General features: G+C 33.8%; 1 protein-coding gene across 1 annotated transcript in view; it reads left to right on the forward strand.

The window, feature by feature from the left end:
• The first annotated feature begins 270 nt into the window (after positions 1 to 270).
• LOC136806714 (intermembrane lipid transfer protein VPS13A-like) overlaps positions 271 to 17,809 on the forward strand; it is a 64,635-nt gene continuing 47,096 nt past the window's right edge. The window contains exons 1-17 of the mRNA XM_067063306.1: positions 271 to 421; positions 670 to 713; positions 869 to 911; positions 1,585 to 1,680; positions 2,225 to 2,338; positions 5,797 to 5,861; positions 6,091 to 6,129; positions 6,301 to 6,360; positions 7,291 to 7,350; positions 7,879 to 7,956; positions 8,286 to 8,340; positions 8,872 to 8,945; positions 9,119 to 9,172; positions 9,628 to 9,734; positions 10,152 to 10,226; positions 10,697 to 10,802; positions 13,038 to 13,100. Of these exons, the coding sequence (XP_066919407.1) occupies positions 322 to 421; positions 670 to 713; positions 869 to 911; positions 1,585 to 1,680; positions 2,225 to 2,338; positions 5,797 to 5,861; positions 6,091 to 6,129; positions 6,301 to 6,360; positions 7,291 to 7,350; positions 7,879 to 7,956; positions 8,286 to 8,340; positions 8,872 to 8,945; positions 9,119 to 9,172; positions 9,628 to 9,734; positions 10,152 to 10,226; positions 10,697 to 10,802; positions 13,038 to 13,100 (1,233 nt within the window). The 5' untranslated portion in view covers positions 271 to 321. The remainder of the gene's footprint in view (positions 422 to 669; positions 714 to 868; positions 912 to 1,584; positions 1,681 to 2,224; positions 2,339 to 5,796; positions 5,862 to 6,090; positions 6,130 to 6,300; positions 6,361 to 7,290; positions 7,351 to 7,878; positions 7,957 to 8,285; positions 8,341 to 8,871; positions 8,946 to 9,118; positions 9,173 to 9,627; positions 9,735 to 10,151; positions 10,227 to 10,696; positions 10,803 to 13,037; positions 13,101 to 17,809) is intronic.

A 17,809-nucleotide genomic window follows, 5' to 3' on the forward strand; every position in this document is an offset into this window, starting at 1 on the left:
AAATTGAAAGTGAAAGTAGCAGGATTTCTTTCTATAATGATGGTAATATGATCTTTTATAAACTCCATGCAAAAACATTATGATTTAAGTGACCACAATAAATCCTGACCTCATGCTAAGTCAATCCAAAACAAAAATATAAAAAATTACATGCTACTTTCTCTCTCTTAAACTATAACGTTATTTACTAAACACTTAGACTGCAACTAACTCTGTTTTAATTTCGTTCATTTCCTTTTAAACTTAAACATACTCACATTTATGTTTCTTTATTACAAAGAAAGCTAATTGAGATTGATTTAAAATTAATAATGAGAAAATATGGTGCTCAGAAGCCTTGTTACATCTCTGCTAAACAAATACCTTGGAAAATATGTAAAAGATATTGATAGTGAAAATCTCACTATTGGATTATGGAGCGGTAAGGAAAATTTCATTTTCTCTTCACTATTTTCTCACTGTATCTTAGTAATCTCTAAGGAATAACAGACATTTTCAGAAGTTTTCGGCAAATATCGGTCCTTATGAAACCTTGAAACCTTTTTTTCCTACTGATCATTCAAAGGAAGAAATTTTTGCATGAATTCAGGATTTCAGATTTAACCTCAAACTGTGTATGTTCTAAATGCTAAAGAATAATAAAGCAATTTGAATTGTAATTTATTTTAGGAAAAGTTTCACTTTCAGAGTTGGAACTCCGAGAAGAGGCACTTGTAAGATCTTATCTTTTGCTGTTTTAGTTAATCCTTTCAAAAGTAAAAGTCAAACAAATATTTTCTTTACCCAAAAGATTTATTTGAAAATTGTCAATAATGTTAGGCCAACCAATAATGATATTCGAAACTGCTTACTGTTTTTTCTTTTTCAGGTTGAATTAGATCTTCCTATAGATGTCAATGGAGGGTATATTGGTATGACAACACTAACTTTGTGTCAGACTCTTATACATCAATCTTTGAAAGAAAGAAAATATAATAGAATTTGATGCATGGCTCAACTTTCAGAAAAAAGAATTAATATTTGAACTCGTTTTAAAGTTCACCCTGTTTATTAAAACATAGATCAAAATTCTTTCCGTCTGTAAGGTACAAAAAGAGGCTTTTCTCTCTCACAAAATTTGTCAAAATACAGTAAAATCTGAATAATCTAGGCCAATCCTTTCAAGTTTCGTCTGACACAAAAAGCTTTGCTCCAATCCCTCACTGTTATGTTAAAAAGATGATGAATTAGCTCTAGTTTAGACGGCCCGCTTTTTGCCCTGCCTATTCTAATTGCGAATTAAAGAGGGCATAAAGTGGGCTGTCTAAAGTGATGCATAGCCCTCTTTTGACGTCAATGCAATGTCTTCTTTCAAACCTTTCCAAGCAAAGGTTTTAACAACCAACTTTGTGCCCTCTTTCTGCCTACTCTAACAATTAGAATAGGCAGGGCAGAAAGTCGGCCGTCTAAACTAGAGCTTACATTACAATTGATCTAATTGCTAAATTGTTATTTTTAGAATTTTTAAGTAAACCCTTACAATTCTCATTTCTAAACGTACTCATTGTTTTCTATACAATAACCGATATTTTATTATTCATACAGGGCAACTTTCAGTTAGTATTCCATGGACCTCAATTTATGTGAATCCAGTTGAAATCGAAATTGATGAAGTTTTCATTCTTACCGGACCATCAGTAGGTAGGGTATACTCATATCCCATTTTATTGGAAATTTTCATGTCTAAAAATTAATATGCCACACTCTGGCACTATTTTGCTCAGAATTCCCAAAAAGAATTATCAAAGCCTCACGATATAAAAAAAATTTTAATGCAAAAGTGTACCAAACTTTAAAAGTCGGTCATAAAACCCAGCCAAAATCTTGAAAAATCACAAAATCTTTTTAAAATAGTCATTTTTTAAACCATATAACTTCAAAGTTCCACAGGTTTTGGATAATGCTAATATATTTCAAAATTTAATTGTCAAAATGATGACGTTATCAATTATGACAGCATCAAACCCTAATTAAATTACTCATATTCAGCTTTTATTTGAATTGATGCTACAATAAAAACACACCAATCCATGAAGATTTTTCCTACCCAAGGAATAACGAAGCACACTTCTTGTTTACTAAAAGCTAGAGTGCTATTTCTGATATAGGAAACTGTGTTTATCCATTTATCCATTTAATAATAGATTTTACTTAGTCATGCAATAAATACCATTATGTTTCATAGAGAAGCCTTATAATGAAGAGAAGGAGAAAAGAAAAAGTAATGCTGCCAAACAAAATCAAATCAAAGCTTTGGAGAAAAGCAAATCAATCAGTGAAAAAACAGAAAGTCCTGAAAGTGAGTTATAATGTTTTTTTTTGTGTCGGTTTCAGTCTTTATGTATTCTTTTCTTCATTAATATCCCATCCCCTTTGGTTATGGCAGGTTGTGTTTAAAATCACCAAAATTGTTCAAAAATTAAACTGGAAGAAATGAACAAAACCCTGAAATTCTAAAACCCTACAATTGGTTCTTATAACAAGAAAGTTTTGTTGACCTTTGCCTTTGACGATTCGAACATTTGCTTTTGAAGATATTGCAAAGTGTTTTTTTTCTGGTTTTATCATCAGGACATATAATTTGCTTCCATAAAATATCAAAACAAACAACAAGTTTGCGATCGTTATAATCAATACACGAGCAACAATTTTGATGCTTTTGTCTTTTTGAAGAAATTGAAATGGAGAGTATGTCATGTATGTCACAATACTAGTATGTAAACGACGAATAAATGATTGGTATTGCATTGGCCATTTAAACGAATGAAGGAGTCCTGGATTAGTGTCTTGAAAGTTTCGATTCGACCCTTTGTCTTGATAATTCGAACATCTCTTTTTGTAGATATTCACGAGTGTTTCTATGAGGTTTCCTAAATATAATGTAAAGTTTATTACCATAAAATATCAAAACAAATAGCAAGTTAGCAATCGTAATAATCAATACACGAGCAACAATTTTAATGTTTTCGTCTTTTTGAAGAAAATGAAGTGGAAAATAGGTCATGTATGTCACAATACTTGTAAATGACGAATAAACGATTGGCATTGCTTCATTGAAAGGTCCAGGAAGATTACGACCACGATAAGCTTGAATGGATGATATGAGGTGCAGGATAATGTTCAAAACTATTTGCACAGTCATATGCGATGTTGTGTTGCAGTGGTAGACCTTGGTATATGTGGAGTGGTTTATTTTAACATCCAATTTTGTTGGCGTTCGATTTAAACTTAAAAACAATGCCAATAAATCAAGCAATATCAAAATCATCACAATGAAGATTTGGGACATGAAAGTCTGTCGTTTCTGTTTTTCTGTCAATCTTAGCTTCGAATTAAAAGCAGTCAATAGATTTTGACATTTGATGAAAATCAATGTCTGAGGAGAAAATGCCAGTATTGAGGTGACTATCAGGTCCATCAAGCAAGTCATTTTTGTTGATTCGTTAGAAATCGAAAATGGTACAGGGATAGTGGAAAACAAAAGTAACATTAACACAAAATGTAACATTATAATTGGAAAATTGGATCCACGGACTATAACCGTGTCCCTTTTTCTAATGAATATGACGATAGTTGTGATGATAAATACAACACCAAGTGTACACAATACAGTAGAAATCATCAACCCTTTCTGGTTTTTGAGCTTCAAATGTATTGTCGAGTATGGATCATAACAAGAGTCTCGTTTCGGGGAAGATAATTTATATTTTGGACAAGGAGAGCAAGTACTGTATAATTGTTTATCGTTGGGTTGGAAATGATCGCCAGAACATTGTTGGCAACTCCAGCCATACGATGAGCTACTCCATATTCCACGGCTTTGTGCAGGTAGTATGTCAAAAACATTTTCACTACCTATTCTGCATTCTGGAACAGGACATTCTTGTGTATGGTATCTAACAACACTATACCCAATAACTGGAACAAATGCTCTCTTGCTTGTCTCTCGGACTTCGATTTTGCCATGAACATAATACATAAATCTCAACTGACTTTTATTCGAATTACTTCTCTTTATCAACGCACCTTTAAACCTGTCAAAAGTCATGTATCTAAATATGTTCATTGTTCTATAGATTTGTATCAGTTGAGCCATTTTTAAAAGATGTGTGTCCATTGATTGGATACAATTAAAGACTGTCAACTTTTCCTGTACCCTCGATGTTATCGATAATTTCTTTTCAATATGAGTTAAACCAGCCTCATAAAAAATCACTTTTTCAGAACTCATTGTGCTGAATGTAAAGAGATCAATGGTGTGCCAGTGTTCAGTGGAGGTTGAATCTTGATGCATATCTAACAAGAAGACATTTAATTTGAGATCCAAAAACATGAAGTGAATACTATATCTAGTCATGAATATATTTGATTGGTTTATATCGCCCAGAACCATAATGATCTGCCATTGGTTGATCTGTTCTATTACTTTGAAAAGTGCTTTCGTATCGTTTTGACTATTCGACAATGTTATGGTGTAAAACTTAGGACAAAGTCCCAACTCTGGAGTATATTCTTGAATCACTTTGTAAAAATGTTCATAGTCCAATTTGGTGAAAGTTAAATTGCTCTCAAGGTAAACAATAATGAAATTTTTGTGTTGATTTATATTCATGTTCCAATAGCCTGCAAAACTTTGCAGATCAAGGTTTCTGTTAGCCTGATTGTTGAAATAATATAGGAAGTTTCTTGCATTCACATCAAACATATTAGCGTCACTGTGCAGGTTTTTTCGTTGTAACGACACCGGAATTATATCTTCTATATTAACAAATCTGACTACAAAGTCTTCACCGAAAAATATTTCTTGTAACAGTTTGGAGATTGTTTTTGGTGCATGTATAATAACAAGAATAATTCTTGAAGTATATTGCCAAGACTTAATGTTCCTTTTGTTCCATTTGGGAATTTGATGTTGTTCTTTCTTGGTGACCATATAGCTTTCGTTAACTTTCAAGTTCAACGCTATTTCCAATGCTTGTGTTGTGCTACAAAAGTTGATCACTTGATATTCAATATCATTATCATTCATTGTTAATAAGTTGCCAACCTTATTAAAATCCTTATTTCTTAAGAATTGGAACCACTTTGACTTCTTATGTTGGTACGCGTAATCAATAGCATTTTTACAAATATTTGATTGAGTGACATTTTCATCTCCTGAACACTGATGGTAAAGTCCCACAATGAGCATAGGATTACCACCTGGTCTTAGAGTTGTAGATAATGATACTTTAGAAAACAAGATCTTCAAAATATTGAGAATGAGAAGTTGTTTCATCATTCAATCGCTTTGTCTCTTATACTACCACGTCTAGCGATATGTACCTTTGAGATTTTTATATTTCATAGCTACCAAGAAATTTTGGTGTTCTCAAAGTATTTTCTTCTTACTCTTTGGCTGAGCTTAAAAGTCATCCATGCAGGTGTATTTTTAAGAGAGAAGAGAGAGAGAAAAAGAGAAAGGTTCAAACCCTCATTATAATATTCAAGAAAAACCTTTAAAATGAAAGTTTTAATATCTTGAGACTATTAGTTTTGACTCATGATAATTAAAAATGTCAATATGTGTCTATTAAAAAAACTCTTTAACTCGAACCTCTACAACTCGAATGCTTCCTTAACTCGAATAAGTTAAACCTTACTCAATACATAACTGAAAATATCCTCATCTTGAACAAATTTGTGTTCTCTTTATTAAGGCTCAAACGTAAAAGAAGTTCTGATTTAATTTAATATATCCTTTCCATTTCATTTTAGATGGGACTGCTGCTGATGACACGTTAGCAGAAAAGTTGCAGGCTCAAATCTTGAAGAACTTACAGGTACCATAGTCATAATATTTAAGTATTTAGTTTCAATTGAAGGCCTCCTTTTATAGCTTCTATGGAATTCGCTTCTATATTTAATTTTTCAATGTCCCCTCCCGCTTTTTAATAAGAATATACTCCCAAAATGGAATAACTATTTTTTTTTGGTCGAGACTGATAACATATAGGGAAGAAACAACCAGATGAACCATTTTAAGAATGATTGTATTGTAATTTTTCTTAGGTTCGAATAAAGAATATCCATGTTCGATATGAAGATAAGGTACATGCTTGATAATTACTGTTAAGGTTATAATTTATACTGATCTATATTATATTTCTGCCACTCTGCTCACTGGCATTTCTTTAATTCGTGCACTTTTCAGATACAATTTTGACAATTTCAAAATTTAATTTTCCTCAACAACATTAATGGAATTGAATTTTTATTTAGACGACGATACCTGGCCAACCATTTTCAGTTGGTGCAATGTTGTACAGTGTCACTTCAGAGGTATTTTATTCTTGAAACTGGCAAAATTAAAAAGCTGACTGGGAAAAACCATTGAGTTTAAAGCCCGAAGGGTACTAATGTAACATTCCAAAGGTAGTTGAAACTGTAAAGGTGAAAAAAAAAGAATATTTACCTTTCAATGGGTACCTTTCATAATCAGTCCAAAAGTTGATGCATGCACCTCAAAAACCAAAGAGATTCGTTGGTTTTCAGGGCCATCTTTGTTGTTTTGAAAATGAAACGCAGAAAAAAAGACTGGGCCCAGACATCTGGAAGAAGCGGGAAAAAAGCAAAGGAGATAAAGTTTTGGTACTATTACTATTATTTGTACAAAAGTTGCAATTTTCATAAAACTATTCTACATTATAATACTCAACACATAGATTATATTCTATTAAAATAAGAAATTTATGAAACAAATACTTCAAATAGTGCTAAACTAATTTTAACCCCATCCAACACGAAGCAAAGTCGATATTTCGCCATCCCACCGGCTCATTTTCAGAAATTTTCGTACATATACAGATTTTTTTACGCCACGCGCAGATCTAGAGAAAGGATGCTACACTCCCTATTCGGGCGCTTCGCGCCCTCAAAACGGTCGTTCCGCAAAAAGCTGACTGGGAAAAACCATTGAGTTTAAAGCCCGAAGGGCTAGAGTTCAATCTCTAACCTTTCTTTTCTCAGGCAAGAAAAAGTGAAGTGATATTTTTTTCAGATTTAGCGGTAAATTTTAGTTTCAATCTGTCATTTGTGTAAAAACCAGGCGAGCCGCTCAAGGCCGCGCAACTTTGGTAGGATTTGTTGGCTTCAAATCCTACCAAGGAGATTGACTTCTAGCCCTTCGGGCTTATACTTCATTGGGGAAAACTTGAACTCAAATTAAAGATAAAGTGATTACGAATCAAAGTTTCGATTTTTTTGTTTTAGACTACCACAGCCAATTGGATACCAACAATTATCGATGGTTCTGTCAGAAAGTTTTATAAAGTACCATCTTATTAGTTTTTTTTATACTTTCATTCTGAGTACACCTGCTGCTTGTGTAAGCCTATACTTGTGATAAAATACATAGTGCTGCTCGAAAATATTATATAAAGGAGGGCCTGCTCACATTTCAAGTTGTAAGCACAGATATCTGTAAAGCCCGAAGGGCTAGATAGGCAACTTTAACTTTCTCCAGAAAAAAAAGTGACGCAAAACATTGTAAATGAAACAAGTAAAACAAGTTGTAAGTAGCCCCACCTCAATGCAACACATTCTTACATTTTTTAGCAGCAGCTTTTGCTGACAATTAAAAAAAGCAATAATTTTTATTCATGATATGCACCACTGAGAGTCTTTTGAGAACTTTTAAAATTTTCCACTCAATACGTCACTTAAACAATAGAAAAAGTGACGTATTGGGTGAAAATTTTTGAAAACTCTTGGAGACTCTCCAGTGTTGCATATCATGAATAATGTGTTTAATGTGATTTTGAGAGAAGAGTAAAGTTGAAGATCAAACATCCTTTTCAGATGGTAAACCTGGATTCCCTATCACTGTACTGGAATTCCAACACTCAATTTTCGATGACTTCGAATGAAAACTGGAAGGTATTATAATTAAATTATCCGTCTGAGTGACCGTGTAGTGCGATGGTAGAACTTTCGGCTACGATGCGCAAGGTTTTGGGTTCACTAAAGACTTTATACTAAGTACAACAAATTGCACTTGATGCTTCTCTGCTTGTAGATAGCTATTGAAAGAGGGACCTTTGGATATGCCGACTGCAGATGCGTTGCAAACTTACTTAAAACTATCCATCTGATATGGATGAAAATCATGATTGTTTTTACCATTCATCAAATTACGATTATTCATCATTTACAATACTACAACTAAAAGTTTTAATATGCTTCCATCGCATGTTGTTTCACTTTAGGCGCTGATGAAAAGTCAAGTGACAAATCAATCTTCAAAAACTCACATTGATTACAGTAAGGATCTATCTGATATACTTAAGACAAATAGTAATACTTAATAAACAAGAAGCATGTCTGTTACTGTGCTATCGTGTATCGATTTCACAATACACCGTGGATGAGAGAAGAGTGCACTGATCTTGTTCCCCAGTGGTTCGCGCTCGATTAATGCACTTGATATGAAAAGCTGCGTATCAGTGTCTGGCAAGCTGGTTGGCAGTATAAAATACAACGTAAGGTGGTTCTAACGAGATGACTCCCTAGACCGCTCAATATAGCGGGCATCTTCTGTAAGGGGAAGCCATACATCAATAGTAAACGTCGTGTTCAACTCAACGACTGAAATGTTGAGATAAAGGAGGGTTATACTTATCAGATTTTCTAAACTTAGAAAGGATGACTTTCATTTCTCTAATAATACTTACGATATCGTATTTTGACGAACACAATATTGAAGTTTGATATCTCGAGTCTTTATACAATCTCTATTCGGCAATTTTGGACTCGTTTTGTGTTTTTTATTCATTTTTCCTAAATGTTTCATAGTCCTTGAACCGTTGTCATTGGCAGTACACATGGAAGTTGACCAAGATGCTCGAGTATCCATGGAATACCCAAAAGTATGTTTATCACATCAATAACTTTATAGTTATGGACTTAATTTTTTAATCTGTGATTTTTATATAACTCGTACTTGCATTAATGGATTGTCTTTTATTAGGCTTAAATGATGATGGTTAGTTCTTAAAATGTTTCAAAATTCAATAAATGTAACATCTTCTTTCTCTTTTAGTTTCTGATGCAAGTTATTTTGAAGGAATTGACTTTGAGCCTTTCTAAAGAGCAGGTATAAAGTCTATGTTTTTGAACATCTTTAGCTTTTCGATTACTCTTAGGTTCCAAATAAACGCCCCTCCCCCCGCTTGTTAATTTTTCGAAAATTTTCCAACCCCCTGGACCTTATTATTTTCAGCTGTCCCTTATTTTTCTTTAAATAGCCTGATATTTACCTTATTTTTTGGTTTTCAGAAGTACAATTTTCCCGGCAATTAGGCCCCCCGTTTATTCGAACCCCCCCCCCCGTTTATTTGGAACCTAAGAGTAAAGAACAGACTTAGGAATCTTTGCTATTACATAAACTCTGAGGGTTGCTGATAGATTTTGGCCTTGAATGGAACTTTGTGCTTGTCATAAAAACAAAGTTCTTGTGTCAACTGAAAAGTTGTTTAAATTCGACTTACGATTTTAAATCCTTTGATTTTTCACACGTATAATTTAGCATTTAACTGTATTATTTAATAGTTCAATGGCATCATGAAGCTACTGGATTCATTTATGTTGATGGAAGTCAATCAAATTTATCGAAAGTACAAACCATTAAAAACTGTCAAGGAAGACCCCAAAGCTTGGTAAATAAATGATGTGCTTTTCAGCCATTAGAAATAATTCTTAAAAGTTTCGAAAAAAAAGATTCAGATTCATGTATAATATGATGCAGTTGGCTTCCTCCAATTCGATCTTTCAAATTTTTCTTTAATTATAGAAGGATTGGAATTACAGGGAGTAATTTATACGACTTTTGAGCTGGATTGGCCAATACTTAAGTTCGAATTACAGAAAATTCGAATAGAGGCTCGAATTATAAAGAGTTGGCTGTATATTTTTTGTCAGTTGTCTTTGCTGACAAGGAATGCATTATTTTTTTTGTTTTTGAATCGAAGACGTCATGACAACGTCAATCTCTTTACAAATAAAGGTCTACCTGAGAATTAGTTTTTCTGAAACATAAAGCTATACTCTACTTTTATCATCTGTTTGCATTTTAGGTGGCAGTATATTTTGAAGAGTTACACAGAGACTTCTTATAAACAATGGACTTGGGAATACATGAAGTCACACAGGTGGATACACATTATTGATTTTTTTTTGTTTGATTTTTAATATTTTTAGATATTAAATAGTTTTGCTTGTGATCGATGTTGCTGAGTGCTCGGTGAAACCAGAGCCAAGTAAAAAATTAAAATGTATCTTTCATCACAACAGAAAGTAAAAGAGTATACTATTTAGAGTTTCGTGCTACTCTACTGCACTCTTGTCAAATGTACAAATAAAATTTTATGTGTACATTTGTATTGACAAGAGTGCAGTAAACTCTGAATAGTGTACTTTCTGTTGTGATGGAAAATATATTTTAATATTCTATATATTCAATATTAATGTACTTTTTTTGGAGTAATATCTAAGTGGTTAATGTTTTCCATCAGCTTCGACCTTCACTTCTCTATATTTCATGCAAACGGATTCAATGATTCGATGCAAACGAATAAAGTAAAGCAAAGTCTGTAACGATTTCATCTATATTCTATCTCAGAGAGCTTTACAAAAAGTATGTTAAGCTTTACTACCAGAAATTGTGCTTGGGATTCCAAAAAAACCCAGACCCAAATCATCTTGCTGTTATCAAGAAACTTATCAAGGTAAGAAGTGATGAATTTGTTCTTAGGTTTTTGGACCTACCTAAGGTAGTCCTTTAAATTAACCCTTGTCCGTTCGTTCGTTCGTCCGTCCGTTCGTCCGTCCGTTCGTTCGTCCGTTCGTTCGTTCGTCTGTTGCCAGCTTTTCTCGGGATCGGCTCATTAGTTTTTTCTAATTTTTTGCACAATGATGCAAAATGGCAATGCCCAAAATGTGACGGAGCCTGATTTTCGAGAAAAAAAAATTTTTCCGGCCGAAAATGGCGAAAATATGCCGGAAAAACTGGTTTTTCGGCATTTTCTGAGATTTCATCATTAGTTTTTTCTGATTTTTTGCTCAAAGATGCGTATTAACAATGCCCAAAACATGGCTTAGTCCGATTTTTGAGAAAAAATTTTTTCCGGCCGAAAATGCCGGAAATATGCCGGAAATCGCCGTTTTTCTGGATTTTCATTGGACTTTTCCATGTAATTGGTTGTTTTTTTCATTCAAAAACATTATTAATAGCAATGCCCACCATCAAGCATGTTTCAATATTCAATTAAATTGATTTTTGAAGCCGGAACTTTCTAAAAATCGCCGGAACAGCCGATTTTCGCCGGAAAAATGGTATTTCTTGAATTTCTTGAGCTGTACTATATATTTTTTTCATGAAATTTTACACACTGATGCAAAATATCAATACCTAAATTGTGACGGAGCCCGATTTTCAAAAAAATTCATTTCCGGCCGAAAATGCCGGAAATATGCCGGGAAAACTGGTTCTTTGGCATTTTCCCGAGATTTTATCATTAGTTTTTTCTGATTTTTTGCTCGAAGATGCGTATTAACAATGCCCAAAACATGACCGAGTCAGATTTTTGAGAAAAAAATTTTTTCTGGCGGAAAATGCCTGAAATATGCCGGAAATTGCTGCTTTTCTAGATTTTAATTGGACTTTTCCATATAATTGGTTGTTTTTTCATTCTAAAACATTATCAAAAGCAATGCCCACCATCAAGCATGTTTCAATTTTCAATAAAATTGATTTTTGAAGCCGGAACTATTTTAAAAGTCTCCGGAACAACCTATTTTCGCCGGAAAGACAGTATTTCTTGAATTTCTCGAGCTGTACTTTATATATTTTTATGAAATTTTGCACACTGATGCAATATGACAATACCTAAAATGTGACGGAGCCCGATTTTTGAAAAACATTTTTTTCCGGCCGAAAATGCCGGAAATATGCCGGAAAAACCGGTTTTTTGACTTTTTCTCGAATTTTCATTTTTAGTTTTTTCTGATTTTTTCCAGAAAGATGCGTATTCGCAATGCTCAAAAATGACCGAGTTCGATTTTTGAGAAAATTTTTTTTCCGGTATTGCCGGAAATCGCCGTTTTTGCAGATTTTCATTGGATTTTTTCCTTGTATTTCTATGTTTTTCACACAAAAATATTATTGATAACAATGCTTCACCATCAAGCATGATTCAATTGTCAATAAAACTGATTTTTGCGACCAGAACTTCCTATTTATTTTTTCCCTACAACCCTTCTCTCTCCCCCCATCAACAATCAATGATGAATTTAATGTGTTGTGTATTTTCGCTAAATGCTATATTTTCTGACTGATTTTTTTTCATTTTTCTTTTCGCATTGCTAACTAACTTTCATCATCAGGTAGGTCCATTCAGCATGTTGCTTGTTTATTTTGATAAAATTTCTATATGTCATCCATTGATAAAATTTATATCAATCAATCAATATTTATGTCATCCAGTCTCTAAACTATTAACTAAACTATTATTTTTCTATGGATTATTATAATATACATTACACATGAGGGGGTTTATCTAAAGAATCCCAAATTTACTAAAAATAGACAAAAAAGAACGACAACTTTCATAAAAACTGAAAACTTTCATAAAAACCGACAAATTCACCGTCAACAACCCCGACCTGGTTAGTTTGTCCACCCCTGCAAAAACATCCCTCTTTGTTTATCACGGAAATTAACTACATTTGGTGCAGGATGCTTTAGAGGACAGACTGACATAATAGACATACTTTATCTTTAAACACCTTTAAAATAAGTGACCACGTACGGTACGGGTACTTTTTCGATATCCGTTTGTATTTAGGATGGCTGGAAATGATGATTTTATAACAGTTAAGAAAACTTTTATCGCCCTTCCAAGAGTCTAGATATCAAATAATCTCAAAGTAGTCTACAAGTATCAAATGTCTCTTCTTTTTAGGAGCAAGAGGAGAATTTAGATGTGATCAATATTCTTATTGCAAGAAATCAAGCCACGAATGAGGTGAGATGCTTACATAGCTTTATAAATACACATGCCGATTTTATTGGCCAACGCAAAGTCTTCAATTCTCAACTTCAGTTGAGCTAGAATCTGAGAATGTCTGTGTGTGCGTGTGTTTTTATATGTCCCAAAATTTTGCGACTGTCTGAAGACTTCAAAAATGGTCGGATTCGGCTGAAATTTGGCACTCAAGGAGCAACCTTGGGTGAATATCTGAGTTTTATTTTCATTTATCAAGAATCTCAATTTTTGGAGCCTCTGGGGACGATTTTTCCGCCAAAACGAGGCTAAAACTTAGGAGCAGCTTGGAGACTTCAAAAATGTTCGAATTTGGCTTCCTATGGGTCTGCTTTGTTAAAATATCTAGCAGTGATATTTTTCGTTTAAAATTTTTCAATTTTCGGGGCCTGGGCACTAAAATCTTGTTGTTTGTTTTGCTACAATCGGGTCCATGAATAATCTGAAGTTATTGAAGTTGAGCCCAATGCGTTGTGCAAGTTTGACTATATTTTTCATCGAATAAAGGAACAATCTGTAAAAAATTGCACATTCTGTTGAGATTCTCATAATAATTTTCTACTCAATAATAATGAAGAAGAAGATTTAATAGTTTCAAGTTTGTTTTTAACGTTGAAAAGTTCTAATGAATTTCACAAAAAAACAAACTACAATTCCAGTTATGATTCGAAAAAAAATAAATTAAAATAAGATTTAGGTCATCAATAAGCTAACTTTAATTTGCAGTTTTTTGTCAGGTATCAAATATACCAACTACTTCTAGTACAATAAATTATCATGACAAAAATTAGCCTTCAAATACGGTATATAGTTGCCATTGTTTTGATCTATTAAATCGAGCTGTTATGCATTACATTTCACAAGTTTTGAGAATTTTCTGGTTTGTTGACAGTAGTGGTCATTGTGTCAACTGTGTACGGGATGGTACCTCGTTTCTCGAGCAAAACTTGATCTTGTTCATAATTTTGAAGTACAGAAATGGATTGATGATGGAATTCAAAGCAGCCAAAGGGACAAAATACATTTCATAAACAATTGTAAGGTTAGCAGATGATCTCGTGGCAAAAAGTGTAGCAAAGATGGCAAAGGGAAACCAACATACGACAAAAGCCAGTACGATAGCAACAGAGAGAACGATAAATTTCCTCTCTTTTTTGTTTCTTCGAATTTCACATGGACTTAAAGATACATTGTTTTCCTTGTTCCTCAGATTCTTTTTACTTTGTTTCATTTTATACCATATCAAGGAATAAGCAACAAATAGAAAAAAAGTAGTCGTATAAACCATCGTGGATGTTAATATGTACTCAAAGTCACCAAGTCTTTCTGAACGGTATCCGTATCTGTTAGAGATTTCAGATAAATTGGCTATATTGTTATCCATAAATATGTTTGGATCTTTCATTCTTTCTGCCATGTCTTGATAGGCGTCCACAAATTCAAGCCATGTTAATTTTTCTATAGATTTTATCTCATCCACGTGTCTGTCAAGATAATAGGATGACTGCTTTTCCCACACAGTTATGTTGTAATTTGCTGGATCGAATGGTCTTGTTTCATTTCTATTGTACTCCTGATCCTGACGTTCAGCCGTCAGCCATATTAATTGAGTGTGGGGGCGATCTTTATTAAGAAGAATTGAGTTCACAGTGAAGAGAGCTATCGAAACTACCCACATTGCGAGACAGGCGAAAACAGCATGTTTCTTTTTTATGCAACGATGTTTAAATGGGAAGACCATTGCCAGTACTCGATCAACTGTCAATGCCAGCAAGCTGAAAATTGACATAAGGAGGGTGATTCGAAACCCAATAACCAAACTCAGAAGCTGTAAGCGGACGATTGGAGCTTCCTTACTTGTTAAGTCGTTAACAGCCCGAAGATGTATTGTGGTTGCAGCAAATACGGCTACTGTTATTCCTAGCATGACGTCTGAAGTGGCCAGATTAAGGAGATAAATCTGTGATATATGTAGTTTCTTTTTCATTTCTTTGACAATGAAAATTATCTCCGTTATATTTAAGAGAATAATAAGCACATCAAAGATCAAGTAAAAAATTTGGAAGTAGTTCTCTATTTCGATCGCATGGTATTGAATGTCTAGATCTTCCATATTGTTCATACGTAGAAACCTGAAAAAAAATTCAAGTTACGTTCAACTTTTTAACACTGGCAGTAGAATAAGAATTTTTTATTTCAAGTTTTTTGTTTATATAATTTTTCATATAGATGGAAGTGTCGTTCACTGAATAATATATCATTCGGGAAACGTTAGAATTTCAATCGTCAACGTTGCCATATGGTTCCCTTCTGCTGTTTATAAATTATTGATAATTTGTTGATCTGCTTTATAAGAATAGTTCTCTTTTGCTGAAGGAGAATTCTTTTGTGTACGTTTTCCTTGTAAACTGTGATTTTGATAGAAACCAAGCGGACTTTATCAGCTTCTTTGACTTATTCTTACCTTCAATGTTTTCTTTAGTTCTTTAGTCAGCCTATGGCAACTCAAACGTTACCATACCAGTTGTTGTATTTTTACAAATAACCTAAGTTTATTCAAACTCGCTTCAGCTGATCATATTCTTTTTAGATTATGTATGACCATATATGGTATGTAGTTCAGTAACTCATTTATATACCGATTTTTGCAAAATTGTCTTGACTTGTCCAATGATGATCTTTTCTTTTACCTCCCCAGTCATAATCTACCAATTATGTATAAATATATTTTTATTTCCATGATTAGGCTCGAATACAAAACCTTACAAGGTGTCAATGTGACTAACTGACCTGGTTGCTCAGCCATAAAAATCAAAACCGCGTTACCTTTTGCTTGAAAAGAAAGCAAAAGCGACTGGGTTCTAATGTTTATGGTTAATGCAGGGGGAGAGGGTGGTCAAGCAGTTAGTACAAGACACTATGCCTCCTCTAACACCTCCACCCTTTGTACACTTAGTACAGTTAGTACTAACTGAATTTTGGTTCAAATTCCATACACTACCCTTGAAAATGGCCTTTTGACCACCATAAAATCAACAAGAGGCCCAAGGGCATGAAGGCCCAGAGTCTAAAAACATATCTAGTTTGTTTTTGCTTCCTAAGGCCAGGTTTTAGTCCTTACTCGCACAAATTTTGCACGGTGGGATCGCAAAAATCATGCTTTGAAAAATTTAGAAGGGAACAGGTACAAGAAATGAGAGTTAAATAACAATATCAATGTATTTATTTCTTTTAAACCGAGCAAACTCAAGGAATTCGAATTGGTTGAGTAAGCTGTAAGATGGGTCGAATTCGCTATATAAATCTGAACCGAGTAAACCGAGTAGATGCCGAGTATATCAATATAAGCCGAGTAGATTCAAGTTTAGCCGAGTTTTCCGAATAAATCAGTGTAACAGAGTTAAACGAGTTTGCCGAGTAAATCCGTATAAACTGAATAGATTCCAGATTAGCTGAGTTTTCAAAGTAAATCCGTGAAAGCTGAATAGATGCAAGTTCGCTGATTTATAACTATTGTTGCACTCCACCTGATGATGACGATGCAATGATACCTAAAACAGAAAAAAATTCAATATATTAAATGTATACATTTCAAGATCTTCAATTAAAAGGGGTGTTTTAAAATTAAACAACATTGATTTGTTGATGTGATTCTATGCAATTGAGCCCCCTACTAAGAAAAATTACTTAATTTTATCACTGCCAAGGAGTTCCATTAATTATATAACATAAATATTTGTTATCTCCTTTATCTTCTTTATTTATCTCCTTTATATTTGCATCTCCTTTCTATGAAGGTTTTTATCTCCCAGACCCCCCTCTTTTGCACTTTAAAGTCTCTTTTGAAGGGGCTCAGATTATGACTGACTAATCTTGGGGAAATAGACCAGGCCATGACTCGCTGTCCCAGCACTTTTCAATAGAAAAATTCTCTTAGTGTTTTTTATTCCCACTGATACGTAGAAATCCACAGGGCTGCAAGCCAAACAAAGTTTGGGCCTCACGGGGGTCCCCGGGCTGAAATGGTCAACAAGGGTCCCCTTTACAAACGAAAATTTGAAGGTCTAAAATTCTCATATCTAATATGAGCAACTGGTAGGGCTTGAAGAGTAGATGGAAAAAGTGGCCTCAGTACACTCATAGTAAAGGTCAAATATGTTTTTGGAAAAAGTGTGATTATTTAGAATCACTCAAGCATTTTCTTCCACTTCAATCTGTGAAACTGACAGAGAACTCACCTAAAATTGGGTACCAGTATTGACCTTCTGTTGCCTATGCCTTTAAGGTTGATTGAACTGACCAAGACACTGTAAAGAAAAAAAAAGATTATTAGTATCTGTCTGAAAATAAACCCTCTCCAGGGTGGTCATTTTTTCACTGATTACACCCAACTCAGTTCTCGCCCAAGTTAAAACTTCTCCTAAATTGTTTTGTGCCACTGCTTTTTTTGATGCATCTGGGATTAAAACAAAGGTTCTTAAATTTTAAGGGAAGACTCAAACCCACTCCCCCTCCTGGGTCACTTTTTGAAAATGGTTTGGTGAGAGGGAATTCTGGGTTAAATGATGTAATCTTTCTGGCCTGAGAGTACTGTTGCTCTATTAACACTTTTTTTTTAGAGAAATTGTGACCTGCGTTTTAAACTAGCCAGTCAAATGACAATCAAACCAATAAAATACCAGTAATACTGT

The sequence above is a fragment of the Clytia hemisphaerica genome, unplaced genomic scaffold, assembly GCF_902728285.1.
Source record: "Clytia hemisphaerica strain Z4C2 unplaced genomic scaffold, Clytia hemisphaerica genome assembly, whole genome shotgun sequence".
Lineage (NCBI taxonomy): Eukaryota > Metazoa > Cnidaria > Hydrozoa > Leptothecata > Clytiidae > Clytia > Clytia hemisphaerica.